Source organism: Pleurodeles waltl, chromosome 3_1 (assembly GCF_031143425.1).
Source record: "Pleurodeles waltl isolate 20211129_DDA chromosome 3_1, aPleWal1.hap1.20221129, whole genome shotgun sequence".
In the NCBI taxonomy this organism is placed as follows: domain Eukaryota; kingdom Metazoa; phylum Chordata; class Amphibia; order Caudata; family Salamandridae; genus Pleurodeles; species Pleurodeles waltl.
In genome coordinates this window covers 747,167,083-747,189,931 of record NC_090440.1, presented here as the reverse complement: position 1 = coordinate 747,189,931, position 22,849 = coordinate 747,167,083, and the positions used below count along the sequence as shown (strand labels likewise).

General features: G+C 49.8%; 1 protein-coding gene across 1 annotated transcript in view; it reads left to right on the top strand.

Annotated features, from left to right (window-relative positions):
- The window catches only part of CSTF3 (cleavage stimulation factor subunit 3), a 409,061-nt gene that overhangs the window by 227,307 nt on the left and 158,905 nt on the right, over nt 1-22,849 (top strand). Inside the window, exon 13 of the mRNA XM_069223523.1 lies at nt 2,167-2,241. Within this exon, the coding sequence (XP_069079624.1) occupies nt 2,167-2,241 (75 nt within the window). The remainder of the gene's footprint in view (nt 1-2,166; nt 2,242-22,849) is intronic.

Here is a 22,849-nt window from a genome sequence, read left to right as displayed (position 1 = left end):
GACAAACCACCGACTGGGCAGGGTGGCTTGCTGGTTTATGCTGCACCGGAGGTCAGGTTCTCCAAGGCCTGGGGGCTGCGGATGCAGTGTATCCTTTAGGCGTCGGATATCTTCGTCCGGAGCTCACAGTCAGTGGGAGTCCTCTGCATTCCCTCTGCAGGTGTCGTTGTGGAGGTTTGGAGGGGTCAACCCAGTGTGGGCTCTTGCTCCCAATCGCCTGGGGACCCTTTTTTGCTGGGTGGACCACTTGGACACGGGCCATGGGCGTCTGGTGCACAGGAGACAGGAGTCACACATCTGGAGTGAGGTGGGAGTCCTTAACTGTAGGTTTCTTTTAGACAGAGCCACTGCCCTCTGGAGTTCTTGGTCCTTTTGGGTGCAGGGCAGTCTTCTGGAGCTGGCAAAGGTTGCTGAGACCACTGGATGCATCGCTGGTCTTTTTGCAGGTTCTCTGAAGCAGGAGACAGGCCTGTAGAGCTGGGGCCAAAGCAGTTGTCGTCTTCCCTCTTCTCCGCTGGGGTTTTCAGCTTAGCAGTCCTTCTTCTTGTAGGTCTCCAGGAATCTGGTGAGCTGGGTCCAGGGAGGCCCTTAAATCCAAGATTTAGAGGCGTTTTAGGGGTCAGGGCAGTAGCCAATGCTACTGTCCCTGAGGGTGGCTTCACCCTCCTTGTGCCCACTCCCTTTGGGGAGGGCTGGGCACCTTCCTACCCCTATTGGTCCCTGTCCTCCAAACCTAGATGGAGGATTCTGCAGGGGGGGGGGGGTCACCTCAGCTCTGGACACCTTAGGGGTGGTCCTGGCTAGGGTGGTCACTCCTCCCGGTTTTCCCTAATTTTCCCACATGACATGCCCCCAAAAGTGAGCCTTTGTCCAGGGGCGGGCATCTCCACTAGCTGGAGTGCCCTGGGGCACTGTAATCCGAGGCTTGAGCCTTTGAGGCTCACCGCCAGGTGTTAGAGTTCTTGCAGGGTGAGGTGTGAAGCACCTCCACCCAGGGTAGACTTCCCACTGTGTGCTGCATTTCTGGCCGGTGCGCTCCGGCAGCATCACGCTCCACCTTTCACGGTCCTGAGCTCCAGAAGGAGGTGCTTCGGCTTTGAATATATATTTTTAATATTTTGCCTTGGGGGGGGCGTGATCAGGGTGTGCCCACCTGTAATGGTTGCCACAACATATTCTCCATGTTGTGGCCAGCCAATCAGGAACCACACACATACTTTAAATGGGCTAGTCAGACCATATTTCGATACCAACAGTCCAAATATCTCTAACTTGTTACTAGTGTTAATCATTACGTGCCCATCTGAGCACCTTTATATTCAAATTGCTCCAACATGCTGTTACAAAGAAGCACGCTTTATGAGTAAAGGTCTAACTTTTTGCCACTTCGGTGCAATTCTGTTCAGCTGTTTTCTCTGTATTGGAGAGCAAATTTTTTTTATCGTCAATTAAGATACGAGATCGCTTTTTTGGACCACACTTTTTATAGGATCCAGTTGAAGGATTGGTGCAAAGCTGAACCAAAGAAGATTTATTTTAATTTTAAACGTTTTGTGCAGATTCACTTGCAGCACCCTTCACCGGTTCGCTTTTAGCATGAAATGTGGCTCACCGGTATCTTCTATGACCTTATTTCTCACACAGTGGCATACGTCGTGAAAAAAGCTGTGCAATATACCACCAAGAGACTTTTTCGAGCAGAAAATCTCTCTCAGCAAGATATTGTCTGCATGAACTAGTCTCATCACAAGAGAAACAAATTGTGTAACTAAAAATTCATGAATTTTGCAAATTTCAGCCTGCCTTATTGTATATTCACATTATCTAGCATTGGACCTTCCATTACTGCCATGTTTCAGTAATTAGTCAGCTGATGTTTCCTACCTTTACCTAGAAAATGAACTAGGTACCAAAATGTCAGTTGTCTCTGCAATAGAATAAACATACCAAACCTGAGGCCATTGGGGCACTTTTGAGGCATTTTGTACTGGCATTACACATTCTAGGCCATGTTATTTGATTTAATATAAATATGCTTGTATTCACGTCTTTGCCAGTAATGTATGTTTACTCCTAGACACACAAGTTTTGCTTGTTCTAAAACCTTTTTCTATATTTATTCAGTATGTTTCAACAACTGATGCGAGGATGTTTTCTTCCATACAGAGCCGAATGAAGTACGAAAAAGTACACAGTATATATAACAGACTTTTTGCTGTTGAAGATATTGATCCCACCCTGGTAAGATAACACGTGATTTTTTTCACCTCTGAATTGTGTATTTCACTTCTCAAGTCAACAGGGAGACCAAATCATAACACTTTCAGTCCAGTTTTTCAGTTTGTTTTCTTAGTATTCACCCTTAAGGTTTTCCTAATAAATTTCAAGCATCCGCTTTTGACTTGAAAATGTTTTCAACTGGTGCATGGGGTTCTCCAGGCAAGAGTAACCTTAAGTTATAGCTTTGTAACTTTGTCAACAAGTGACTGCAAATACACACAGAAGCAGTGTAAGGAAATGCCTTCCTTGGCATGGTTACCCCCTGACTTTTTGCCTTTTGTTGATGCCAGTTATGATTGAAAGTGTGCTTGGACCCTGCTAACCAGGCCCCAGCACCAGTGTTATTTCCCGAAACTGTACCTTTGTTCGCACAATTAGCACAGTCCTGGCACACAGATAAGTCCCTTTTAAATGGTACCCCTAGTACCAAGGGCCTGATGCCAGAGAAGGTCTCTAAGGGCTGCAGCATGTCTTATGCCACCCTGGGGACCCCTCACTCAGCACATGCACCCTGCCTCACAGCTTGTGTGTGCTGGTGGGGAGAAAATGACTAAGTCGACATGGCACTCACCTCTGAGTGCCATGTCCACCTCACACTGCCTGTGGCATAGGTAAGTCACCCCTCTAGCAGGCCTTACAGTCTTAAGGCAGGGTGCACTATACCACAGGTGAGGGCATATGTGCATGAGCACTATGCCCCTACAGTGTTGAAGCAAAACCGTAGACATTGTAAGTGCAGGGTAGCCATAAAGAGTATATGGTCTGGGAGTTTGTCAAACACGAACTCCACAGTTCCATAATGGCTACACTGAAATCTGGGAAGTTTGGTATCAATCTTCTCAGCACAATAAATGCACACTGATGCCATATTGGGATTTATTGTAAAATGCACCCAGAGGGCATCTTAGAGATGCCCCCTGTATACCAGTCCGACTCCTAGTGCAGTGCTAGGCTGACCAGTTTCTGCCAGCCTGCCACAACCAGACGAATTTCTGGCCACATGGGGAGAGTGCCTTTGTCACTCTGTGGCCAGGAACAAAGCCTGTACTGGGTGGAGATGCTTCTCACCTCCCCCTGCAGGAACTGTAACACCTGGCGGTGAGCCTCGAAGGCTCATGCCTTTTGTTACAGCACCCCAGGGCTTCCCAGCTAGTGGAGATGCCCGTCCCTCCGGCCACTGCCCCCACTTTTGGTGGCAAGGCTGGAGGAGATAATGAGAAAAACAAGGAGGAGTCACCCACCAGTTAGGACAGCCCCTAAGGTGTCCTGAGGTGACCCCTGCCTTTAGAAATCCTCCATCTTGAGATTGGAGGATTCCCCCAATAGGATTAGGGGTGTGCCCCCCTCCCATCAGGGAGGAGGCACAAAGAGTGTGTAGCCACCCTCCAGGACAGTAGCCATTGGCTACTGCCCTCCTGATCTAAACACCCCCCTAAATTTAGTATTTAGGGGCACCCCAGAACCAAGGAAATCAGATTCATGCAACCTACACAAAGGACTACTGACCTGAGAGCCCTGCAGAGATGACAGAGACGACCACTGACTTGGCCCCAGCCCCACCGGCCTGTCTTCAGACTCAAAGAACCTGCAAAGCGATGCCTCCGACACAGACCAGCGACCTCTGAAGCCTCAGAGGACTGCCCTGAACCCGAAGGACCATGAAATTCCCGAGAACAGAGGCACTGTTAAAAAACAGTAACAACTTTAAAAGTTGCAAGAAAGTTGCAGAGAACTCACTCTTCCCACCGGAAGCGTGAGACTTCACACTCTGCACTCGACGCCCCCGGCTCAAGCTTCAGAGAACCAACACTACAGGGAGGACTCCCAGCGACTGTGACCTCGTGAGTAACCCGAGACGACTCCCCTGGACTCCCACAACGACGCGTGCAGAGGGATTCCAGAGGCTCCTCCTGATCGCACATGCCTATAACAAGGAACCCAACGCCTGGACCAAGCACTGCACCTGCAGCCCCCAGGACCAGAAGGAACCGAACTTCAGTGCATGAGTGACCATGAGGCGACCCTCTGCCTAGCCCAGTCAGTGGCTGGCCCGAGAAGCACCCCTGTGCCCTGCCTGCACCGCTAGAGTGATCCCCGGGTCCCTCCATTGATTCCTATACAAAACCAGACGCCTGCTTTACACACTGTACCCGGCCACCCCTGTGCCGCTGAGGGTGTGTTTTGTGCGCCTACTTGTGTCCTCCCCCTTTCTTCGCCCCCCCCCCCCCCACCCCACCCCAGTACTCTACAACCCCCCACCCCTCCTGGTCTGCCCTCTGAGGATGCCTGTTGGCAGACTGGAACAGAAGCACCCCTGTTCTTCATAGGCGCCTATGTGTTTTGGGCCCTCCTTTGACCTCTTCACCTGACCGGCCCTTTGTTGCTGGTGCGGTAACTTTCGGGTTGCCTTGAACCCCCAACGGTGGGCTGCCTATGCCCAGGAACTTGAACTTGTAAGTGCCCTACTTACCTGACAAACTAACCATTACTTCTCTTCCAGGGGATCCTCATCAATAGTCATAAACATTGAATATTCCCGCCCTTGTGCGGGGACCCCGGAGCATATATATAAAATACATACATATTATCATGTGTAAAACAGCAATGCAGGCTATAATCATAAATAGGCTAAAATGCTTTATTTCTATGCAAGTTTTTTTTATTTTTTTTTTTATTTTTTTTTATATTATAAAATCACAATAGATCATAAATATCTACCTAAGCCCCCAAAAACTGGACTTAGGGAAGTAAACAGCAGTAAATAGCAGAGAAAAATAGAAAAAACTACATTGAAAAACAATGAAGCATTCTTAGCCAATAGGCTGCATGCAGGTTAACACAGGAGAACCATAAAAACTTTGGCACCGTGCCTTTAAGACCCTGAGCACCTCCAGTATCCCACCATGCCTCAGGGGTGAAGGGAAGGTGACAGTTGGTTCACAGTTAGGTCAGTTCTTTTTTCCGGCTTCTTCTGAGAGGATCCTGGAGCATTGAGCTCTCAGTTTTTCTGAGTTTTTCTTCAGAAAAATCCTTTAAAATAGTGTTTTTCCTATTTACTCGACAGATAACATCTTTTGTCTGAGTTTGGAAGTCTTTTTTGACAGAAAATGCCATCTCTTTTTGTAAAATGTCCTTCTTGTGGGAAGAAGAAAGCCCAGTCAGACCCACACTCTCTGTGTATTGTCTGCCTGCCACAGAGTCACTGTCCTGACACCTGCAAGCATTGTAAGAACATGTCAAGGAGGACTCTCAAAGACAGAGAGAAGATCAGGCTACATGGGCTTCAGGAGAGGAAAAAGTCAACATCCTCTTCACTTCCCAGACCTACAGCAGAAGGAATGGCCCGATCGACGTCGACAGGTAGGATTGTGCCTGTTTGTTCTCCATCGACGTCATCGGCACCACCGTCTCACCGGCATAGATCGCCGTCGACGGCGACCAGACCGACGTCGAGGGACAAAACGTCGAAGCATGGACACAGGGGTACATCTCCGTCGACGGCAGGCCGCCGTTCGGCGTCGAGCCATCTCCGGCGCTCCCGTTCGCCGTCGAACGTCTCACCCCTTGGCGTCGAAGGACACGACACCAAAAACACCTCGACGGCATGAACATCCGCCGTCGACCACTCGCCACTCAACGTCGAGACACACGACGGCGAGTAGGTCCAGGTCCCGCGATAGGCGATCGGCGTCAAGACACTCGACGACAAGACCTCCGACGTCAAGACCTTCGACGTCGAGAACAGATCAGCCATCGCAACTTTCGACGTTGAGGATACAATCTGTGTGTCACAGGCAGTAGAGCCAGCGGACAAAGCTCCCTCACCGGTGGTCTCTATAAGGAGTGCATCATCCCATTCCAGAGCATCGGGGCATGTTTCTCCCATCACTCTATCACCCAGATGGTTAGAGAGCCTGAATAGACCGGCAGCATCCCCGGATTCACAATACTCTAGGATGTATTCTCCTACTGCCTCATTACCGAGAACGCCATCGCCTACAGCTAGAGCAGGACGGGCTCGTTCTGCTTCTCGTCAGCCGACCACAAGACCTGCACACTCTGCTACAGCCTCTCGGAGCAGGTCCCGTTCCCGAAGGAGAACCAGGTCACGAACACCACGCAGAAGATCACCTTCTTGGTCTTCTTCAGGATCGTCTGTTGGGCGCTACTCCCCCACACTCACAGATTCTCCACCTGCTAGGATTTCCCCGGTGGATGATATCACCACTTTTAATGAGGTTCTTCTAAGGGGAGCGCAGAAGCTAAATATTGAGGTACCGGAGCCGGCCACCTCATCCTCAGTTATCTTTGAGACCCTACAACACAGATCAGTCTCGAGAAAACTGCTGCCACTAGTACCGGGTTTGCTGCAACCGACTATGGACACTTTTCTGTCTCCAGCCACTCTCAAGTCTGCCCCGGCTAGGATTCAAAAGAAATACAAAGCTCCGGAACAAGATCCTTTATTCCTGCGGAAGGATCCGCCACCGGACTCTGTGATCTTAGCCGCAGCCAGAAAAACACACTCTGTGGCATCATCTTCCACAGTCCCCCCGGATAAGGAGAGCAGACACCTAGACTCTCTGGGGAGAAAGATGTGCGGTACGGCGGCATCTGCTATGAAGGTCTCCAGCGCCTCAGCACTTCTGGGCAGATATGACCGCTCTCTGTGGGACTCTGTAAAGAAATGGCTCCCTGTTGCAGTTACCCCCCACTTTTTGCCTGATACTGATGCTGACTTGACTGAGAAGAGTGCTGGGACCCTGCTAACCAGGCCCCAGCACCAGTGTTCCTTCACCTAAAATGTACCATTGTATCCACAATTGGCACACCCTGGCATTCAGATAAGTCCCTTGTAACTGGTACTTCTAGTACCAAGGGCCCTGATGCCAAGGAAGGTCTCTAAGGGCTGCAGCATGTCTTATGCCACCCTAGAGACCCCTCACTCGGCACAGACACACTGCTTACAAGCCTGTGTGTGCTAGTGAGAACAAAATGAGTAAGTCGACATGGCACTCCCCTCAGGGTGCCATGCCAGCCTCTCACTGCCTATGCAGTATAGGTAAGACACCCCTCTAGCAGGCCTTACAGCCCTAAGGCAGGGTGCACTATACCATAGGTGAGGGTACCAGTGCATGAGCATGGTACCCCTACAGTGTCTAAACAAAACCTTAGACATTGTAAGTGCAGGGTAGCCATAAGAGTATATGGTCTGGGAGTCTGTCAAACACGAACTCCACAGCACCATAATGGCTACACTGAAAACTGGGAAGTTTGGTATCAAACTTCTCAGCACAATAAATGCACACTGATGCCAGTGTACATTTTATTGCAAAACACACCCCAGAGGGCACCTTAGAGGTGCCCCCTGAAACTTAACCGACTGTCTGTGTAGGCTGACTAAGTTCCAGCAGCCTGCCACACCAGAGACATGTTGCTGGCCCCATGGGGAGAGTGCCTTTGTCACTCTGAGGCCCGTAACAAAGCCTGCACTGGGTGGAGATGCTAACACCTCCCCCAGGCAGGAGCTGTGACACCTGGCGGTGAGCCTCAAATGCTCTCCCCTTTGTCACAGCCCAGCAGGGCACTCCAGCTTAGTGGAGTTGCCCGCCCCCTCCGGCCACGGCCCCCACTTTTGGCGGCAAGGCTGGAGGGAACAAAGAAAGCTACAAGGAGGAGTCACTGGCCAGTCAGGACAGCCCCTAAGGTGTCCTGAGCTGAGGTGACTCTGACTTTTAGAAATCCTCCATCTTGCAGATGGAGGATTCCCCCAATAGGGTTAGGATTGTGACCCCCTCCCCTTGGGAGGAGGCACAAAGAGGGTGTACCCACCCTCAGGGCTAGTAGCCATTGGCTACTAACCCCCCAGACCTAAACACGCCCTTAAATTTAGTATTTAAGGGCTACCCTGAACCCTAGAAAATGAGATTCCTGCAACTACAAGAAGAAGGACTGCCTAGCTGAAAACCCCTGCAGAGGAAGACCAGAAGACGACAACTGCCTTGGCTCCAGAAACTCACCGGCCTGTCTCCTGCCTTCCAAAGATCCTGCTCCAGCGACGCCTTCCAAAGGGACCAGCGACCTCGACATCCTCTGAGGACTGCCCCTGCTTCGAAAATACAAGAAACTCCCGAGGACAGCGGACCTGCTCCAAGAAAAGCTGCAACTTTGTTTCCAGCAGCTTTAAAGAACCCTGCAAGCTCCCCGCAAGAAGCGTGAGACTTGCAACACTGCACCCGGCGACCCCGACTCGGCTGGTGGCGATCCAACACCTCAGGAGGGACCCCAGGACTACTCTAAGACTGTGAGTACAAAAACCTGTCCCCCCTGAGCCCCCACAGCGCCGCCTGCAGAGGGAATCCCGAGGCTTCCCCTGACCGCGACTCTTTGAATCCTAAGTCCCGACACCTGGGAGAGACCCTGCACCCGCAGCCCCCAGGACCTGAAGGACCAGACTTTCACTGGAGGAGTGACCCCCAGGAGTCCCTCTCCCTTGACCAAGTGGAGGTTTCCCCGAGGAACCCCCCCCTTGCCTGCCTGCAGCGCTGAAGAGATCCCTAGATCTCCCATTGACTTCCATTACAAACCCGACGCTTGTTTCTACACTGCACCCGGCCGCCCCCGCGCTGCTGAGGGTGAAATTTCTGTGTGGGCTTGTGTCCCCCCCGGTGCCCTACAAAACCCCCCTGGTCTGCCCTCCGAAGACGCGGGTACTTACCTGCAAGCAGAGCGGAACCGGGGCACCCCCTTCTCTCCATTCTAGCCTATGTGGTTTGGGCACCACTTTGAACTCTGCACCTGACCGGCCCTGAGCTGCTGGTGTGGTGACTTTGGGGTTGCTCTGAACCCCCAACGGTGGGCTACCTTGGACCAAGAACTGAGCCCTGTAAGTGTCTTACTTACCTGGTTAACCTAACAAATACTTACCTCCCCTAGGAACTGTGAAAATTGCACTAAGTGTCCACTTTTAAAACAGCTATTTGTGAATAACTTGAAAAGTATACATGCAATTTTGATGATTTGAAGTTCCTAAAGTACTTACCTGCAATACCTTTCGAATGAGATATTACATGTAGAATTTGAACCTGTGGTTCTTAAAATAAACTAAGAAAAGATATTTTTCTATATAAAAACCTATTGGCTGGATTTGTCTCTGAGTGTGTGTACCTCATTTATTGTCTATGTGTATGTACAACAAATGCTTAACACTACTCCTTGGATAAGCCTACTGCTCGACCACACTACCACAAAATAGAGCATTAGTATTATCTCTTTTTGCCACTATCTTACCTCTAAGGGGAACCCTTGGACTCTGTGCATGCTATTCCTTACTTTGAAATAGCACATACAGAGCCAACTTCCTACAGACTCACTCCACAGATTTACAGAAAAGTTGCCCAGGGAAGATAGACAGGACTTCCAGGAAATCTTGCAGGAAGGGGGCCTAGTATCTAACCAGGTCATCAGCGCGGCAGCGGACGGGGCGGATTTGGCTGCGCATGGGTATGCGCACGGAATCTGCGCTAGGAGGTCTTCCTGGCTACGGCTCACGGGTCTGAAACAGGAAGCACAGCAGCGCATTTTGAACCTCCCATTCAGCGGGAGTTCGTTGTTCGGTACCCACGCGGATGAAGAGATGGCCCGAATGAAAACGGAAGTCGACACGATGAGGGCAGTGGGCCTGGAACGTAAAAAAGACTTCAGGCGGAGGTACAGACCGTATGACAGACGACCATTCCAGCAGAGGGTTCAAACCCCTCACTGGTCTCAGAGGCCACAACAACGACAGGGACGTCCCCTGTTTCAGGCACGTAGACCCACAAGAGACCGAGGGTCAAGTAGACCTCAACAGTCTACAGCAAAGACACCATCAAAGCAATGAGGCATTGCTTCCCTCAGCACTGTGCACCACTCCGGTGGGGGGAGTGTTACGCATCATCTTCGCGAGTGGCACTCCATCACAAAAGACAAATGGGTGCTCAATATTGTCGAACATGGCTATTCTCTCCTTTTCAAAAAACCTCCTCCACACTTGCCGCCAGCAAGGTGTTTTCCTTCTCATCTCAGCCTGCTACGCAAGGAAGTTCTCGCACTCCTACAAAAGAAAGCTGTAGAAAAGGTTCCTCCGGCACAAAAAGGAAAAGGGGTGTACTCCCGTTACTTTCTGGTGGCGAAAAAAGGTCAACAGGGCCTCTTCAGGCCAATTCTGGATTTACGGCTCCTGAACAAGTACATAAGAAAACAAAAGTTCAGGATGCTAGCCCTTCACCAGATTGTCCCGCAACTGCATCAGGGAGACTGGATGTGCTCCATCGACCTACAGGATGCATATTTTCACATCCCAATAGCAACCAAACATCGGAAATTTTTACGTTTCCAGATAGCGTCACAGCACTACCAATTCAGAGTCCTTCCATTCGGCCTGAAGTCTGCACCCCGAGTCTTTTCAAAATGTGTAGCAGTGGTAGCGGCACACCTTCGAAGACAAAAAATATTCGTCTACCCCTACCTGGACGACTGGCTAGTGAAGGCCTCATCTCCGGATCAGGCGAGAAAACATCGAGATATCGTTCTAAGAACTTTCGAGTCTCTAGGTCTTCAAATCAACCACGACAAGTCAACCTTGATTCCAACACAAAACCTCCACTACCTGGGAGCGATACTAAACACAGAGCTCCAAAGAGTGTATCCTTCGGAGGAACGACTTTTATCAATCCACAGGAAGTGTCAACAACTATTAACAGCCGATGCACCTACAGCTCGTCAGGTGACATCGCTTCTGGGCTCCATGGCTTCATGCATCTTCATTGTCCCGAATGCCAGGCTACGCATGAGGCCCCTTCAGGAGGCATTAGAGAACAATTGGAGCCAAAAGACTGGTCACTGGGAGGACAGAGTTCGACTACCAGCAGTGGCTTTTCAATCACTACAATGGTGGATGCACAGACCTCACCTGTCGATAGGTTCTCCGTTTCACCAGACAATTCCAGTCGACACTCTGGTAACGGATGCGTCTCTTCAGGGTTGGGGTGCTCATCTGGGTTCCTTCCAAGCTCAGGGTCTGTGGTCCGACAAGGAAAAGAACTATCACATAAATCTACTGGAACTCAGAGCAGTCCATCTGGCTCTCAAATCTTTCTCTCCATTGGTTCAGGGGAAATCTATCCTAATTCAGACAGACAATACAACCACAATGTATTACCTGAACAAACAGGGGGGAACAAGATCACTACCTCTGTCTCGAGAATCCCAAACGATATGGCATTGGCTCCTGGCCAGGGGAATGTCTATCACAGCGGTACACCTGCCAGGTCAGCAAAACGTAGAGGCAGATTTCCTGAGCAGACATCTGGAAGACGCGCACGACTGGGTGCTACACGACGAAGTCGTCGAGGACATCTTCGGTCAATGGGGTCGACCCCAGTTGGATCTCTTTGCAGACGAAACAAACAAGAAATGCCCAGACTTCGCATCCAGGTTCTGCTGTCCGGGATCTCAAGGGAATGCCCTGTTGATCAACTGGTCAGGGACATTTCTCTACGCCTTTCCACCGATTCCCCTCATACCGGCAGTAATCAACAAATTTTACAACTCCAGAACCAGAATGATTCTGATAGCCCCACAATGGCCCCGCCAATTCTGGTACACGGACCTACTCAACTTATCGGAAAGACCTCACAGGAGGTTGCCGTGCAGACCGGATCTCCTGAGCAGAATGGAAGGCAGAATCCTACATCCCAACCTTCCCTCTCTGAGCTTGACAGCATGGCTCCTGAATTCCTACAGTATGGGCACCTAGGGCTCTCACAGGAGTGCATGAGCATCTTGAAAGAGTCAAAACGACCTTCCACGCGGCGTTCTTATGCTTTTAAGTGGAAGAGATTTTACATCTGGTGCTCTCAACAAGGTATAAATCCCATACGAGCTCAGGAGGACGTCATACTGTCCTATTTACTTCATCTGGCGAAGTCTGGTCTGCAGGTATCTTCTATTAAGGTTCATTTGTCTGCAATTACAGCGTATCGTAAGTCGCCTTCTCAGGAATCCTTCTTTACGATACCTGTAGTCAAGGATTTTTTAGAAGGCTTGAAAAAGGTTTTTCCTCCCATTCGGAGACCTTCTCCTCCATGGGAACTGAATGTAGTCCTGTCAAAACTTATGGGCCCTCCTTTTGAACCTATCCACAAGGCCTCTTTACAGCACCTTACGTGGAAGACGGCTTTTTTGGTGGCCATTACTTCAGCGAGGAGGGTCAGCGAAATTCAGGCTCTGTCTTGCAGAGAACCGTACACGGTTTTTCACGATAATAGAGTGGTTCTGCGAACTCACCCATCTTTCCTTCCGAAGGTGGTGTCAGAATTCCATATCAATCAGACTATATCTTTACCGACTTTCTTTCGCAAGTCGGAGACTCCGGCTGAGAAAGCATTGCACTCTTTAGACTTGAAAAGAGTGCTGAAATTCTATTTGGACAAAACAAAACCGATTAGACATTCTAACCATTTGTTTCTAAATTATGGTCATTTAAGAACAGGAGAGGCAGCGTCTAAACGAATGATATCAAGATGGATTGTGTCTTGTATTGTTGACTCTTACCAACTGGCTAATAAGAGATTACTGGCTAGGCCAAAAGCGCATTCCACAAGGGGAAAAGCGGCTACTGCTGCCCTCCTTAACAATGTACCAATTTCCGAGATTTGTAAGGCTGCTACATGGAAGTCTGTGCATACCTTTACTAAGCATTACTGTTTAGACTCGGATGCAAGAGCGGATGCCCAGGTGGGGCAGGCCTCTCTTAGAAATCTATTTGCATGAATATATATTTTTTCCTGCACTTCTTTCAGACAGTCCGCAGAGTTTAGGGATGGGCTTGCTAATCTATTCAATGTTTATGACTATTGATGAGGATCCCCTGGAAGAGAAGGATAAGTTACTTACCTGTAAATCCTAGTTCTCTTCCAGGGGTATCCTCATCAAAGTCATAAACAACCCACCCTCCTCCCCGGACTCAAGTCTCCTGGAAGTGCAGGACAGATTATCTTTCTGATCAGTTACACAGATTGTCACCGTAAAAAAGTACTGACCTAACTGTGAACCAACTGTCACCTTCCCTTCACCCCTGAGGCATGGTGGGATACTGGAGGTGCTCAGGGTCTTAAAGGCACGGTGCCAAAGTTTTTATGGTTCTCCTGTGTTAACCTGCATGCAGCCTATTGGCTAAGAATGCTTCATTGTTTTTCAATGTAGTTTTTTCTATTTTTCTCTGCTATTTACTGCTGTTTACTTCCCTAAGTCCCGTTTTTGGGGGCTTAGGTAGATATTTATGATCTATTGTGATTTTATAATATAAAAAAAAAAAAAAAAAAAAAAACTTGCATAGAAATAAAGCATTTTAGCCTATTTATGATTATAGCCTGCATTGCTGTTTTACACATGATAATATGTATGTATTTTATATATATGCTCCGGGGTCCCCGCACAAGGGCGGGAATATTCAATGTTTATGACTTTGATGAGGATACCCCTGGAAGAGAACTAGGATTTACAGGTAAGTAACTTATCCTTACCTCCCCCAGGAACTGTTGATTTTTCCACTGTGTCCACTTTTAAAATAGCTTATTGCGATTTTAACTAAAACTGTGTATGTTACTGCTCTGATTAAAAAAAGTATCTAACTTACCTATGTGGAGTACCTTGCATTTTATGTGTTTACTTCAAATCTTGAACTTGTGGTTCTAAAAATAAATTAAGAACATGTATTTTTCTATATAAAAGCTATTGGCCTGGAGTTGTCTTTGAGGGTGTGTTCCTCGTTTATTGCCTGTGTGTGTACAACAAATGCTTAACACTACCCTTTGATAAGCCTACTGCTCAACGATGCTACCCGAAATTAGAGCATTAGAATGATCTGATTTTGCCACTATCTTACCTCTAAGGGGAACCCTTGGACTCCGTGCAAACTATCTCTTACTTTGAAATAGTATATACAGAGCCAACTTCTTACACCATGCGTACAACTGGAGAGAGAGAGGCTGGCTCCAGGTATATAACTTGGCCTTGGTTCCTTGTTAGAAGCCTTTGTGCTCTCTGTAGTCAGAAACAAAGCCTGCTCTGGGTGGAGGTGCTTCAGTAGGAAGCACCTCCACCCAGCAGTAGAAACTGCTACGCTTGGCAGTGAGCCTCAAAGGCTCAGGACTCCTGTTACAGTGCCACAGGATAGTCCAGCTAGTGGAGATTCCCACCCTACAGAGGAAGCCCCACTTTTGGCGGCAAGCCAGGCAAGAAAATTAGGAAAAACATGGAGCAGTGACCACTCCAGCTAGGACCACCCCTAGGGTGTCCAGAGCTGAAGTGACCTCCTCCCTGCAGAATCCTCCATCTTGGTTTGGAGCACAGGAACCAATAGGGTTAAGTATGTACCCCCCTCCCCAAAGGTATTGGGCGCAGGAAGGGTGTAGCTACCCTCAGGGACAGAAGCCATTGGCTTCTGCCCTCTGACCCGCCCTGTAAACATCTAAATCAAGGATTTAGGGGGCTCTCCTGAAACTACCTCACCAGATTCCTGACGACCTCAAGAAGAAAAGGAGAAAGACGCAAGAAGAAGGACTGCTAAGCCAACCCCAGCAGAGAAGATCCAATGCACCAACTGACTTGGCCCCAGCCCTCCTGGCCTGTCTTCAGCTTCAGAAGCCCTGCTACAAAAAGGTGATGCATCCTGCAGGACCAGAGGACCAAGAACTCAAGAGGACAGCGTCCATGTCCACAAATGCTACAAAGGTCTCCAGAACCGCGAGTCTGGACCAATCTGCACACAACACCCATAGCCCGTGCCCAGGTGGCCCACTGGTCCAGAGCAGGTCCTCAGGCGATTCTGACCTTGAGTCCACTCTGGGATGACCCCTCCTGGCCAACACAACACCTGCAGCCTAAATCCAGAGGACCCCCCTGACCTCAAGAGAACCGGACGAAGATACCCTATGTCCAAAGGTACCCCTGCACCCGCAGCCCCCTGGCCTTGGAGAATCTGACCAACGGTCCAGCAATGTTCAGCAGACGGCCCTCCTTGTCCAGCCTTTTGTTTTCCAGAACGGACCCCCTGGATCCAGCCTGCAGCATCTTTGCGACCCCAGGGTCCCCCTATTGAAAAACATTGGGAGCCTGACACTGTGATTGCACCCTGCACCCAGCCGCCCCTGTGCCGCTGAGTATGTGTTTGGTGCTAACCTGTGGGCCCCCCAGTGCTCACCTAAACACCCCAGGTCTGCCATCCGAAGTTGTGGGTACTTACCTGCCAGAGGATCTGGTACCATGTGCCCCCAGTCTAAATCCAGCCCCAACTTTGACCTCTGCACCCAGACAGCCCTGTGTTGCTGGTGGTGCATGTTTGGTGTCTTCTTGAACCCTGACCAGTGGACATCCTAGCCCTCGGAGACTGGAACTGTAGGTCGAGTACTTAAGTTAAAACTGATTTAACACTTTTCCTCCCCTATGACTGTTCTGCAAATTGCACTGTCAACTTTTGAAAGTGAAGTGTTACTTGCCTCTAAAGTGTTTTAATTGCCAAACTTAAAGTACATTTGATACATATGCTTGATACATACTTTTACCTGTACTTACCTGCAACAACAGTCTGGAGGGTGTATAACAAATGCTTTGCAGTACCCACTGATAAGCCTTACTGCTTGCCCACACTACCACAAAAAAGAGCATTAGTATTATCTACTTTAGCCTCTGTTAAGCCTTTGGGGAACCCCTGGACTCAGTGCACACTATATCTCATTTTGATATATACAGAGCCAGCTTCCTACAATGAGTTTAGTCCCCATGCCCTTTTTTGGGGGGTGAAGCCACATTTCTTTTAAGCTGTGGGATCCATCAGTGGATTGGTCCATACAGGGCCAGTGTTTCTCTGTCATTGGGTGGTTCCATTCTATCATGTATCCTAACTGAGCCACTTGGTAGTGACGAAGCAGCTGTGGGACCGCCAGCACCCCTTCTCCTCCCCACGCTCAACCCCCCTTCTCCTACCCCCCCTTCCTCCCCTCCCCTCCTCCTGACATTTCGGAATGAGAGAGCAAGTGCCAGTGCAGGCCACGTTTCCTACCGTTCCAGATACACCAATCAATTTTGAGTTGGAGGGATCGAATCATTCTGAGGAGGGGGGGTCAAGGTGTGAAAGAAAGAGGATGCGCGGATGAATAGTAATTTTGACCGCCGCAATCTTGCCAATCCAGGAAAGGCGGAGGCAGGACCATGCCGCCAAGTCCTTCCGAACCTGTGATCGTAAGCCTGAGTAGTGGGCTGCCACCATGCCTGGAAGGCTTTGAGCTAACAAAATGCCCAGGTAAGATATACTGTCCTATGTCCACCCGAAAGTGGAACTGCAACTGTAAAATGCGTTCGGGGTCTACTGTGATGTTCAAGATCTGGGGTTTCTGTAAATTGACTTTGAAGCCTGAGACCTGACCGAATTCCTGGAGCTTTTCCGTTAGCGCGGGTTAAGAGGTCAGGGGGTCCATAATGGTAAGGATGATGTCATCTGCATAGAGGCTAAGAATATGTTGGCAACCCCCAAAAGGGATCCCAGATATTTCCGGGTCTGTCGCAGTAGTTGAGCAAAGGGCTCCATATACAGGGCAAAAAGAAGAGGGGACAAGGGTCAAACATGATGCGTCCCTTGCCGTATAGGAGAGGAGGAAGAAGAAACAGTGTCGACTTGGACTGAGGATTTAGGGGCGCTGTATACACTTTGGACCTATTTGCAGAATCCCAATCCCAAAAAGATGCATCATTTTGAAGAGTTAAGGCCAGTGAACGCCTCTGAATGCCTTCTCTGCATCAACAGAGAGGAGGAGGGGCTTTCTGTGTGATCGATTCATCTTGTCAAGAAAGTGGGAAGGTGCTTAGTATTGTCGCTGCATTGGCGAGAAGAGATAAGTCCGGCCTGGTTCGGATCAGTTAATCCCAGCATAGGAGGGTTAAAGCGGTGTGCGAGGACACTGGTGAAGAGTTTCTCGTCAACGTTGAGGAGAGAAATGGGTCTGTATGAACTACAGAGTTGTGTCTTTGCCTGGCTTGGGTATCACTGATATATCCGTATCTAGCATGGTATCTGTAAGGGTCTCCATCTCTGCAAATGAGTTTGACAGGACAGCAGAGGGGCTAAGACTGGACAGAATGCCATAAAATAGTGCGGTGAAGCCATCCGGCCTGGGTTATTTTGTTGTTTTAAGATGCGCTATTTCTGAGATTACTTTGTCTGTTTGGATGGGTCGTTCCAGCACGTCTGCCTCCGTCTCATGGAGAGCAGCGAGGGCGGGAGACTATATAGCCTGAGGAGTTGCCAGTCAGGGCCTGATCAGGTGCATAAAGGGCACTATAGTAGGCTTGGAAGGCAGAGGCTATAACCTCAGTAGATCTGATTTCATTAGCAGCAGGAGCATGGATCGATTTAACGGATCTTGCGGGTGTTTTACTACGCAAACACCCACAGCGATTGCTCCCCACGTAGAACTTATGCTTGAGATGCAGGATTGCATACTCAGCCCTATCTAAGTCTAAACGCTTAAGAAGGTGCCTGGCCCTCTCCAAGTCCCTCCAGATCCTGAGGACTCACATGCGTTTATGAATTGCTTCCAATTCGGAGACAGTGTCTTCCATGCTGCACCGTTTATCACAGCAATATTTTTTCTCAGCCGCTGATATAGCTATCGGTTCTCCTTCAATTACCAATTTTAAAGCCTCCCAGACTAAGGCCAGAGAGGTCTCTCTGGTGTTGTTGACCTGTAGGTAGGACACAGTAGTTTGGCTGAGGCAGTCAACCGTTGAGGGTGAGCCCAGCAGAGAATCCCGCAAGCACCAATTAGTGCAGGGGGTTGGGGGAGAGGGCAGGCGCAGCATAAGAATTAAGGGGGCATGATCAGAAAGGGAATGGGGGTGATGAAAACATCCGAGGTAAGTGATAGCATGGGAGGCGTGGCAAGAAAAAAGTCAAAACGTGCATAAGTCCTGTGGGTAGCGGAATAGTATGTATAGTCTTTTGAGGTAGGATGAAAGTGCTGCCAGGCATCTTGGAGGCCATAATCAGCAAGCCACTGCATCCCAGCAGCTGAGAAGGCTCCTGCTTGGTCTGAGCATTGTCTAGATCTGTCCGTGTCAGGAGTTCATAACCAGGTTCATGCCCACACACTCCTCCCTCCCACCATCGCTATGGCTGTGTCAGGTGTTAGAAGCACCGTCGCTAGTGAATTAACCATGAAGCCTCCTGCTGTGTGTTGGAGGCGTAAATGTTCACTAGTGTGAGATGTAAGGAGCCTATATTAAGTCTAAGTGCCAACAGGTGGCCCTTTACGTCTATCGCGGAGAGGACATCCCCCTGAACTAACAGGAAAGAAGAAAAGCAACTCCTCCCTTCTCAGTAAAGCCAGAGGACCAGCAGGTGTGAAACCTATATACATCCTTTGTAAGTAAGTGTGTTTCTTGTAAGAGGAATATATTGCACTCCGACTGCTCAAGAAGGGACAGGACAGCTAACATATTCGAAGGGTTATTGAGACCCCAGGACATTAAGACTAAGGATTTTAAGTTCCATAGCACCCTAGGGGGTGACGTAGGCATCTAGGGAGGTCCCTATAGGGGCCTTGGTGGTTCGCCCCATTAGGTCGTCAGGCATCAGATAAAGCTGCGGGAAAAGCTGTGGAAGTTGGAGGCACCAGGGTAACAAGAAAAACCCAAGAACAACAGAAGTAGACCCTAATCCCCGAAATACATAACAGTCCATTATCCATGGAAACAGAGTATTGCGAGGTCCAGGCAGGTACATTTCAGCTGGAGAAGTGTCCACACTGGGGATGCCACAGCCCTGGAGGCACAAAGGGTAAGTCCAAAGCAAAGAGTTTCCTAGTCAGCACCCACCCCTCTGAACCCCTCCACTGCTGAGATTAAGAGCGGAGGATCCACTTTTAATAAGAGTCTGCTTTCTGTGTCCCCTGATAATGACTATACAACAGCCAGTCTTTCTAGGGCCATAGTTTCATGATCCGGGCGAGCCACACCAGTGGCACAGTTAGGGTGGGGTTTCCGTTGATGGCTCTGTGATGTTGGGCCTCTAGGGCAGTCGTGTGTGGGGGATTCCTGAATACCCTGCACGCAGCAGGGCTCATGGAGGGATCTGATCTGATGGAGTTTCCCCTAGACAAAAGACAATCTGAAAGAAATGGCCCTAGGAGTAAGAGACACGTTCAGGTGAGTAGTGACGGGGCGGAAAGCACGTCTCTCTTGGAGCGTGATGGCCGGGAGATTCTGAAACAGCAGGGGGGTGTGGCCTCTGAATTGAAGTGGGTGTAGAGCATGGGCCTTGCTCAGGATAGCTTCCTTCAATTGAACTCATGCAGGCACACCAGGATATCCGCAGGAGGGGACTTTCTCCAGTCGCAGGGGGCCTACTCAGTGAAGCCTGTTAAGCTTTATTTCTGTTTCAGTAGGATCACCTAATATCTGCCGAATAAGGGTCCTGACATAGTGATTGAGGTTGATTACCTCTAAATTATTCAGGACGCCCCTAATACACATTGTTTCATCTAGAGCGATTCACTAGATTCTGTGTGTGTGCGCCTGGAGGTCTGGTTGTTCATCCTGGAGTTGAAGGATTTCTTCCTGAAGCTATTCTGTCTATGGCTACAGCCATTTTCCATGTCCTCTAGTGTGGAGACCCTCTCACTGATCTCGTCAGTCACGGCGTATGTCCTGCACATCAGCTGAGAGGACCTTCTTGACCATTTGTAAGTCACTGCGGAGGGAGAAGAACACTGATTCCAAGAAGGCCTGCGTCACCGGGCTGTCCATAATTTCCTTTTTGGGCACACAATCAGGCTCACTTGCAGAAGTGCCGTCTCCCGTGAAGGTCTCTTCAACATATCTCGGACGGGTGATCTTTTTTGTTCTGGGCTGCAGACGTGATTGTGGCATCCATTCTCGGTCTTCAGTCAGTCACAAAAAGTAGTGCGGCTTTCCACCTTCACCAAGGTCCTGGGAGAGCTGCAGAGAACGAGCCCCCCCCCACAGCGCAGGCTCTGCAAGGAGCGTCCCCAGGTGCAGGGAGAGCAACCTCATTAGGGATGCACACCCCAAGGGTGTGGTTTCAGGACCTGCCTGTGGTTGATCGCTGAAGAGGCCTCTACCCTAGGGGTGTAGAGTAAGTTTGCGCACAGACCTTCCAGAGAGCAGATGGAGAATTTAGAGGGTTAGCTGAGATAGACAAGCAGCAGGCAGAGCACAGCACGAGTGTACTGCTTTGTTCTGGGCTACTTGTAGATATAATTGGTGCAAGGAGCGCTGAGGGAATTCAGCAGATACTCATAGTGCAGCGGGCACACAGTTCACTTGCGCTCCCTACGCAGCAAGTAGAAGAATTGCTGGGGGCACCCTGACCCTACCCCTGTGGCTGCCGGCTAGCGGTACCTCGAGGAGTCCTCCAAGGAGGTGTAAACTGCAGCAAACCCTGTCATCAGTCACCATGGAGCTAGGCCCTTGCAATTGGGGCGAACGCTGTAGGCTGCTCCGTGTAGCCTGGCTGTGCCAAGTCCGACAGTGTTCTTAGGCCACCAAGGGTTGTTGGCAGCAGGAAGGCGTAGCTGGGTTCCTACGGTGCATACCCAGGGCCTGCCATCTCTAGCTGCGGGGGCCCACACTCCACTCTAAGGCCTAGGCAGCGGCCACGAGGCGGACAGCCACGCCACCAGACAGTGTTAAAGTGGTGGTGGGGTTTCACTGGGATGACAAGGGGGGCACACACCACTCACTGACGCATGTGGCTTATCAGCAGGGACTCGGAAGTCACTCATAGACTGGGAGACTGTCCTGCTCCCGGTGCTGCATGTTTCAGGCAGCGTGGGACGCCTTCGCCATCTTAGGTCTCCAGGTGCAGCCTCAGGATCGGCTGCTTTTGGGGGCAAGGGGGGGGGGGGGGGTCACAGTCTCCAGGGGCGGGGGGAATCAGCCTCATCGCTGGTCAGGGGAAGGCTTTAGGAGGTAAAATATGCGACACGAAGGGTGCTAGATATGGTGATGTTTGGTGGGTTTGACGAGGAAGTGCATCTTAGCCGCCTGTCATCTTTGCCACTCTCCCCCTTGCCTCATTTTAAACAATCCTATTGTTTGACACGGCTCATATCCTTGTTCAGCTTTCTACTGCACTGTAAGTGGGTTGGCTCACACTTTTAAAATAGCAATACATACATCTGATAAGATGTAAGCAGCAAATAGAATGAATCCATTATCAAGCTTGATAACTTTTCTTAGTACAACATTATTACTTCATGTGCCTACTGGAAACAATGAGCTAGGGTGCCCAAGTCTTTCTACTAGAGAAGGGATGCCAGCCTTTTGCCCCTGGCAGACTTTGATTTTAACTTAACATAATAAGTACCTGGAGAATGTATAGCACAGAAAAGGAAAGAGGCTAGAGGAATGGATGGAGGGGTGGTGTAGGAAGCTGGCCTGGTGTGTGATGGATACCCAAGGTACTTAAACATTATACCAGGTCTAGGAATACCCTTTTAGTGAAGTGTAGGCAGTGTCTAGAAGCCAGGCTCTCTAGAGGTAGTGGATGAGCATCCAAGGCTTATCTAGGAGACATGCAAAGCTCATGCAATACCGCTGTAGTCACACAGCACTAACACTCACCACAAAATACTAGGAGACTCACAGACACAGGTTAGCCACTGCATTTATGGAGGCAATGCTTTTCAATCTATGCAGAGCATGTGTATCTACAGGTTCGGTGGCATGTGTAGCTGCAGATACACATGCTGTGCATAGTCCGCCGTCTGGTGTTGGGTCGGAGTGTTACAAGTTGTTTTTCTTCGAAGAAGTCTTTTCGAGTCACGAGACCGAGGGACTCCTCCCACTTCGGTTCCATTGCGCATGGGCGTCGACTCCATCTTAGATTGTTTTTTTTCCGCCATCGGGTTCGGACGTGTTCCTTTTCGCTCCGTGTTTCGGGTCGGAAAGTTAGTCAGAATCAACGGAAAATTAGTCGGTATTGTTTCGTTCGGTATCGGGTTAGTTAGGGCAAATCGACACCGAGCCTTAAAGCGCTCCGGTAACCCTTTGGGGTATTTTCGATCCCCCGTCGGGGCCTGGTCGGCCCGACCGCGTGCAACATCGAGACTGATGGAACGGACCCCGTTCCGATTCTGTCCTAAATGCCACAGTAAATATCCTTATACAGACCAACATTTGGTCTGTAACTTGTGCCTGTCCCCCGAGCACAAGGAAGAGTCGTGTGAGGCCTGTCGCACGTTTCGGTCGAGAAAAACGCTCAGGGACCGAAGAGCCAGGAGGTTGCAGATGGCTTCCACGCCGACAGGACGACCAGGGTTCGAGGAGGAGGAAGAAGAAGAAACTTTCTCCATCCGCGAATCGGATTCCAAAGAATTCGACGTCGACGAGCAACCAACCGTGAGTAGACGTCGAAAGAAAGATCACACGAGAAAACAGACAAAGCCCAGGGGACGCCACTGCCAACAGGCCATGGCATAACCCATAAAGTAGGTGACCGTCCATCGGC